The sequence below is a fragment of the Echeneis naucrates genome, chromosome 16 (assembly GCF_900963305.1).
Source record: "Echeneis naucrates chromosome 16, fEcheNa1.1, whole genome shotgun sequence".
Lineage (NCBI taxonomy): Eukaryota > Metazoa > Chordata > Actinopteri > Carangiformes > Echeneidae > Echeneis > Echeneis naucrates.
This window is the reverse complement of record NC_042526.1, coordinates 12,601,355-12,609,707: the sequence shown is the minus strand read 5'-3', so window position 1 is coordinate 12,609,707 and position 8,353 is coordinate 12,601,355. Positions and strand designations below refer to the sequence as shown.

General features: G+C 43.1%; 1 protein-coding gene across 3 annotated transcripts in view; it reads left to right on the top strand.

Annotated features, from left to right (window-relative positions):
- The first annotated feature begins 2,004 nt into the window (after positions 1 to 2,004).
- Positions 2,005 to 8,353, top strand: part of slco3a1a (solute carrier organic anion transporter family member 3A1a) — a 29,489-nt gene continuing 23,140 nt past the window's right edge. The window contains exons 1-3 of one of the 3 annotated variants that reach the window (XM_029523690.1): positions 2,005 to 2,449; positions 2,480 to 2,677; positions 7,544 to 7,991. In XM_029523690.1, coding sequence (XP_029379550.1) covers positions 2,519 to 2,677; positions 7,544 to 7,991 — 607 coding nt within the window. In that variant the 5' untranslated portion in view covers positions 2,005 to 2,449; positions 2,480 to 2,518. Of the gene's footprint in view, positions 2,678 to 7,543; positions 7,992 to 8,353 lie in introns of all 3 variants that reach the window. The other 2 variants (XM_029523692.1, XM_029523691.1) reach the window with 2 other exon arrangements.

The window sequence follows — 8,353 nt, the reverse complement described above, 5'->3', positions numbered from 1 at the left end:
TTTCTCACCAGGCTGAAGGTAGGAAGTACCATGCAGAAGCGTGTGGGAAGGATTTTTGCGTGGGAGTCTGCTGGTCGAGAGTGAGGCAGCATCTACGAAAAAAAGGTTAATTTATAATCCTGGTAATGACTCAAGAGGATTTTCTTTTTGTGTGTGTGTGGAAAATATAAAATGCTTTATCTCACAAAATATCTTTTTTGTGGGTTGTAAAAGATATCTTGATATGAGAATTTTGTCAGAACATGGTTATATGGATATAATAGATTTACTATTATTGGTTTTATTTACTGCAGTTCAGCGAAGACAATGAAAGATGTATCACGTTCAGGCAGTCATAGCAAAGTTGACATGCTCAGAAGTTCGACTGTTCATTCAGCTTGACTCACATTGGCCTAAAATATCCAATAAAGCAAATAACCCTCATATCATCATATGCTTATAAAACATTTGAATGCCATTCAACCAGTTTCTAAAGCTTGAGTTTCCTGTAAAAAAAAAAAACATATTTCAAACTTCAACATTTACCAGCTCATTTCGTTGACCTTTGCACGCCCTTATACTGCTACTGCTGCAACCGCTGCAGGAACCAAAGACTGTGCAAACAGATCTGCAGAAGACTCTGGCTACCTACCATCATCATCAAATGATGTCACATGCTCACATTACATCATAGTCGCTGCAATACCTCAGGCCAGACATGCTGACAACATGATAATCCAGTAATATATGTTGGAAATGTACTGTGCAAACATTGCAGCTCTTTCCCCAAAGAACTGTTAAACATCCTAGACTGCAGTGACTCATTCATCTGTTAGTCAAGCAGTTGATTCAATCGGAAACTATTTTGATCACTGACAAATGCTTTAAGGACAGTATTTTAATAGTTAGTGATAGGTGAAAAAAAATCAATATCGCCTTCATGCCTGCACAGTTAGAATATAGCCCCAGTTAGTTTCTGGTTGGTTTAGCTGAGCCAATGGCTGGAAACTGTTAACATTATTTGGTCTAAAAAATATATTCAAATCCAACTAACACCGCATCTTAAGCCAAACATGTAGTGAATTATATCTTGTTTGTTTAATCCGCATAAACCTGAAAAACAACAACAACAAAAAGCACTTTCAGGTTTTATTTACTGTCAGGGATGGAGCAGACTATTTCTACTTTCAAACAGCAAGCTGCCATAGACTCCCATGTTAAAATGTCCAACTTTATAGCAGAAATGCCAATGTTTGCAGCAATGTCCAATCGAGAAAAAAACCTTTAAGTGTCTAGCTCATTTCCCATGTACAACACAATGGTGTGGGTTTTCAGTTTCATTTTTTAATAATCTTGTTGTGTGTTAACCTATGTGCAAAATGTCCAGATGCCCACGCTAACGATGCCAAAGTAAGAGAGTCTTTGTTACATTATTTACAACAGCAAGCAAAAGTTATTTGATGGCTCCAATAAAGTAATTTAAACGGCATTGTTTTGTAAATTGAGAAGATAATCAGTGTATTAGATAGAAATCATCTCAAATCGTCAACATAAAAATTTTACCAAACTTTATGCTGCTTTAGAATAAAATTGATCTCATCGTCTTTCTGAAAGTGTTTTTCTCTGAAATTTCCCATTTTTAACTCCGGAATAAGAATAATAAGAATAAACTGTGCTCCCTGCCGCCCTGTCAAAGAAAAAGGAAAAATCTTCAAGAGGAGTCACGGATTTCATTTTATCATCAGATTTTTTTAACCCATTGAATTGTAAAATCGTAAAATAAGAGCCATTTCATTTCCACCAGTGCTTGTCCAATGAAGGTTTGTTGTTGAATGAATGAGTCTATGTACTAAAACTGAAACCAAACAAAATTACCCCCCCCCCCCCCCCCCCTCCTCCAAAAAAAAAACAAAAACAAAAACAAAAAACGCTGCAGACTCAGATTCACAGTTGGTAAAATAGTCCGGATCAGAGGAGCGCTTCAGTGATGTTTAAAATCCCCCTCAGAGCCACTCTGCTCCGGGAGGGCGGAGCGGCAGGGAGCTCAGCCGAGCGCAGCCACTCAGTGTGACAGTCCGGAGGGGCGGCAGGAAGTCCTCGACCAGACCTTCACCTGCAGCTGGGACCCGAAACACTACAGAACAACAGCAACATCAAAACAGTAACAATTAAGGGAAAAAAAAACCCCGGAAGGGAAACATGCGATCTGCTGGAGATCTGCGCTCCTTTGGTTCGCCTGTGCCTTCGCTAACACCTTCGAGGAGTTCACGTGTCAGCCGACTGGGGGACGATGTGTGAGCGCGGACCGGCAGGCTGGAGTCAGTCCGCCAGATGAAACAGGACCCGGTGCTGGATCCGGACTCACGGCGGATGCAGTCCTGAGGAGGGAGAGCAAAACGCTGCCTGCCCGCGGTTACTGTCCTCCAGCACGCCCGTGTGTGTGTGTGTGTGTGTGTGTGTGTGTGTGTGTGTGTGTGTGTGTGTGTGTGTGTGTGTGAGAGAGAGTGAGTGAGAGAGAGAGAGACCACAGTCCGGGACCATGCAGGTGAAGAAGCACCGGGACTCGGACCGGAGCGGAGGGGACATGCTGGAAACTGAGGGCCTCCGCAAGAACTCCTCATGCTTCTCCAATATCAAGATTTTCCTCATTTCGGAATGCGCCCTCATGTTGGCTCAGGGCACCGTCGGAGCATACCTGGTGAGTGCAACACTTTGCCCCCCACCTCAGCCGGGGGGGTGGCCGTGTGTCCGTGAGACCCCCGCTGCTCCGGGTCACACTCACACCGGTCCCGGTCCCGGTTCAGGGTTTCGGGCTCGGAGCTCCTCTGCAGGCTCTGGGCTTTGAACAGTGTCATGGGCTAGAAAGCTGGTTAGCTGGATCTTCTTTGGAGAAGACACCTCTGTTTGTGGGTCAGTGTGTCTCAAACTGAAGACATTCAGTCACTTATGCAGAAACTGAGGGGTGACCTCTTGATCTATGGTTGACACTAATAGCCGTTTAAAAAGGAGGTAATTGGCTGGTTTTTTCCCCAAATGCCTTTCAAGGTCAAGGACACCCCTCTCCATTTCCTCCTGGTATCTTTCCTCTTGTACTGTTGTGATGTTATTAGTTTCAGTTTTACTATGAACCCAACTGGCATCAAAAACTATTCAAACAATGAGTAAGATCTACATGTTTTTTGTATTTGTAACATGCACCTACCAAAAAAAAAAAAAAGTCTCTTTATGATCACGTTGCAAAAAAAATAATCACAACAGTAAAGTGTGAAAGCATGCAGAGGTTCTAATATAGATTTTGTCGGGCAAAGCTCCCTGAAATATTCCTCAAAGTGTCCCAGAGGAGCTGCACAGCCTGAGCCAGCTGCTGTGAACATTTAGTTTTTGACATTGGCAATGTTTATTCTCCAAGAATCACGCCATTTCCTCTGCTTGGTCGCAATTAATAGACTAAACTCTAAATGCCTTAGCCATATTTGGAGTGGAACATCTTATCTTCTCTGTTAGATGACCTGCTGAGCATCAAGCATCCTGCGGCTCGGAGCAGCCGCAGAGCGCAGCAGTGCCTTCGACAGCCAGTCAGGATGGCTTCCTCCTCCGTGCTCTTTATCATAAGTTTCTGTTCAAATGGGCACCTCATTTCTGCTTTTTCCATGGTACACCTGCTCAGACAGTTTGAGCAATAAACCCGGTACTCTAGTTACGCACACACACACACACTTGATTTTTGTTGACACAAGACAGCTCATTTCCATGAAGCTCCATTTACATGGGCTGGACATTGGGCACCTGGTTCAGTGGCAATCTGGTCAACTGGAATCAGTCTGCATGAGCTGCTGTGGCGTCCCTGATTGGATGATTGGCCTTAAGAGCGTTTTCCAGCAGCAAAGGGAGACTAAACTCAACTATCATGGCCCCTTTGCTTTCTCTGAGCTGCTTAGAGAACAAGACACTTAGCAACATGCTTCACGTCCTGATTTTAGTGGCCTGACCTCAACCCGTCAGCCTGCACAGGAAATTCAACAGAAGGATGCGATCAATCGTTATGGTTTTGATCCAGCAATGAGCAGCCTCTTGTGATTCCCACAAAGAATTTGAACATTTGGCATAAATAATTTCATGTAAAGATTCCTGCCAACAGCCAGTGATTATTATGGCTGGAACTAATGATCTGCTCAAGTATTGGTTAATGTGGTCATTGCATTGTCTGCAGGTGCCCGTTTATTTTGGGCAGCATTTTTTTTTTTATTTTTTTTTTTTTCCTGAGAAGTTGGAAATGTACCTAAAGTGACTGGTCACTCAAGCCTGCTGCCTTAAGTGTTGCAGTTAATTTCAGCTGATGTCAAATGCAGGAGTAAATATTATTTACGGAACCTTGGAAAGCTCTGTTTCTGTGATTTGTTTTTTTTTTTTTTTTTCTTTTCCGCTTTTTGCAACACCTCAGAGCCTGTTAGTCCTAGTAACACGCCCTGATAGGAAACCAATCTGACACTGCATGGCCCGAGCTACAAAGAGCAACTAACACCTGAGCCTGAGCTGTTTTCATGTCAGCTGAGCGAACCTTTCAAACTCTTTTTAAGAGGGAGAGGCCTGAACCGTTCCACAGCAACACTATTGTCTTTTAAAACAATGTTTATAAGACATTTCAGGTGAATATTTGACCATGATCTAAAGCATACATCTTCAGGTCGTTTATTATTGGTACCAGGGCTCTTTTCATTGGACAGTACTAAGATAAAAATGAGTAATCGCAAGTGACTTATTTTATCCAAACACTAAGTTGGTGTTAATAGACCAATTAAAATGTGCCACACTGTGTGTTTGGACACATTACCTGGGGGAAAAAAAAAATCTTGATGTTTAAACTTTAGTCACTCTCAACGTCAGATAAATATACATAAAAAAAAAAAAGTAGAAATTATTCTGTGCACCGACAGCTAATGCTATCTGTGTACCTTATTTTAGACATCAAATTTCTCATTTATCTAACATTTCAGTAGGTCACAATTCATAAAGCGGAGTGGAAATGATTCTGATCAGCTAAAGTTTCATATGCATAAGCCTGCAGTGCCTTCATGTATAGAACCGTTTCAGCACTAAACCTTGATTTCCTGACGTGAATGTCAGAACTGAGCAGCTTTTTCTGCTTGCTGATAATAGGCACCCTGTCAGTCGAAGCTGAAAAATGGATGTTGAGGTTCCTTGTGCTCAGACAACACTGGCTCCTCTTTTAGGTGATGGGATGTCACACAGCATGACGAGGGTTTGTTTTGTTGCTATGGAACTGATTTAAACATTTTGTTTTATGGACAAAATGTGGCTGTAACCACTGACCAATCTGTGTTCCACTCGGTTTCCCTGAATAATTTCTTCTGGGCATAATCCTCCTGGAAGGCTGCCATTTTAAGTGGAAGTGCACAAACATGTTGGACCTGGTGATGAGAGCTTAGCTCATCCAGTGTTTCCACTGCAGAAGTCAGCCACACACACACTTGGGATCTGATTAGATAATGCCTTCACTCCCTCTGCTTTACTTCATTGCAGTGTTAGTGTGTAGACCTCGAGGTAGCCTAGAGGATGAGCCAACGTTGCAATCAGACCCCAGCCTGGGTGGAGCCAGCCAGGCATACATGCAGCCCTTCTAGCCCTTCTAATACCTGCTGAAGAGGCAGAAATGTCATGAGTGACTCAGAAGTTTTCCTTTCACTCAACATTGCCAAAGGACAATTGCACAAAGTGCTCCCAACAATCATCTTCCTGATCCTTGATGTGGAGTGAAGGAGGCACTGCACTGCTTCAGAGCAGCTGCAAGAGCGTCGGTCTGCTGCCACTTATGCCTCAGTATCAGAGGGCAACTTTTTTATGTACTCCAGAAACAAAGCAAACAGCCTGTACAATGTTTGTCTTTGCTGGCAATGACATCTACTCATCCTCCTCGACTGTTGTGTATTAAATCTTATCTCAAATGGCACAGGAAACAGATCATAGATTCATAGCAGGCATTTGTGGGGACTGAAGGACACACAGTTTCTCGTCTGGTTCAGGACAATTCAATTTTCCATTCTTTTATCTCCAAAATGTCACTGTCCTGCTAGTCTCTGTCTATGTTAAGGGAAACTGAAAGAGGACTCATTATCAGTGAAGTCAAAAGTGGATGGTCAAAGGTTTTTTGCTGAATGCAAATGGTTAAAGATTGTATTCACATTTAGTAGGCTAAATTAAAGATTCATTTTGATCAGTCACGACAGCATTCAGTCCTAATGAACGTGATGACTGAACATCAAGTCACCTGTTCAAGTCATGTCAACAACCTGTTCTCCAATTCAAATTCATTATCCTTTGATGTGAATTGTTCCAGCGACAAACTGGCAAGTCGAGTCAGGGAAGTCATTCTTTTCAGAGCAGGATGCTTGTGTTGGCAGGATGCTTTTTTTTTCCCCTTTAACTCAAATTGGAGCCAGTGGTGAGATGGAAAGTTTTGATGCCCTTTCAATGACAGTTTGGGGCAAATCTGAAAATAGCTGGTTAACTGTTTAAAAATATGGCACTCTGGTTCATGGAGCACAGAGATGGTTCCCACGCATCACAAGCAAGCAAGCAAACACATCTTTGCTCTGCTATACAACAGACTGATTATGCCTTGCTTACAACCCTACAGTATTTAATCACTGACCTCTGGATCACATCTGACAAACTGTTTTGTGACAGCCATTATTCTTTGTTTGCCTCAGCTGGATGTTACTAGTTGTCTCCGATTCTTTTGTGGATGACAGCCGGTGAAAGAGAGTGATGTTTGTGATGAGCCGTTCTAACTGAAGCCATGGAAGTCCCTGTTGTTGTGCGCGCCTAATCAGAAACGGAGGTTTGCTGGCAAGGCTGTGGTGTGAAACATCTAAACAGCCTCATCCGGGATGTTCCAGCAGAAAGGCACAGTTAAAACCAACGTGACTGACAATTTCACGAGGAGCACATCCAGAAAAATTAAACATAAGCCCCTGTTTACCTGGTAGAAATACCTGATGTGTTATCTGGAGAATAACAGGCCTAGCAGTCATCGCTGCTGTTATTAAGTATTCTTGCTGACGCGATTCTTTTAATTGGATCATAATGTACAAATTAGTTGGGTGGAGCTGACACTCGTCAATAGGCAGCATCAATCACTTTTTAGCAGGGAGGACTTGATGGCTGCTGTTGTTAATACTAGCTTTACTTGAGCTTGCTAAACCTAGCAGGAAGAGGTAAATTATTATCATGCCCAACAATTTTCTGGGAAGAAATGCATTATGGGGTTTGCATGCACAAGTCACCCCCAGCTGCAGACTGGTGGATATGTTCACCTTCTGTTGTGTTCTGTGCGCATTTTTAACAGCTCACATAATGTGAGCTGGAAATGGAGTCGAACTGTAAGAGGATATTGTATGCAAGTGTAATTATGGGGTCAAACTTCTCTTTCAGCCAGAGCCATGAGATATCCACATAATTGGTTTTGTGTTTCGTTATGCATTTTTGCTTTGTTCTGCATCATTATCACAAGGCTGGTTTGAGTCTGTTATGTTTTTGTTTTCAGGTGAGCGTGCTGACCACCCTGGAGCGGCGGTTCAACCTGCAAAGTGCTGATGTTGGAGTGATCGCCAGCAGTTTTGAGATAGGCAACCTGGCATTGATCCTGTTTGTCAGTTACTTTGGGGCCAAAGCACATCGCCCCCGTCTGATTGGCTGTGGGGGCATCGTCATGGCCCTCGGCGCCCTTCTCTCGGCCCTCCCAGAGTTCCTAACAAATCAGTATGAGATTGTGGAAATGTGGCGGACTGACGTGGGTCGGGATGATTGCTCGAACACCAGCAGCAATATCCAAGAGGAAATTTCATGTGCCAACAAGGCCAATACTAGCATGATGTACCTGCTGCTAATTGGAGCCCAAGTCCTGCTGGGTATTGGAGCCACGCCAGTGCAGCCTCTGGGGGTGTCCTACATTGATGATCACGTGAAGAAGAAAGACTCCTCCCTTTATATAGGTGAGCCACTTTCATGATGGAATACAAACAAAATGTTCATAATCCAGATTGCACCAAGTCTGTTGCTTTTAAAAGTGAAATGATAAAATAGATTGGCAAAAGTCACGAAGAGGGAAGGTTTGAGAATCACTGGCTGAATGAGATCACTGTTGAAGAAAAGCAGTGCTGAAGGAAACAGGTGATTATCACACTGGGAAGTAAAAATGTATTTACTTCAACAAATTTATTTCCCAAGGCAGCTGAAACTGGTACAGCAACGGCAGCCATGAATGTGTTTGTTCATCGCCATCAGGTGCCGTGTTTGCTTAGTTTGAGTCAACACAGTTTGTCCATGCACATCTCCCTTTGTTCAAGCACAGGCC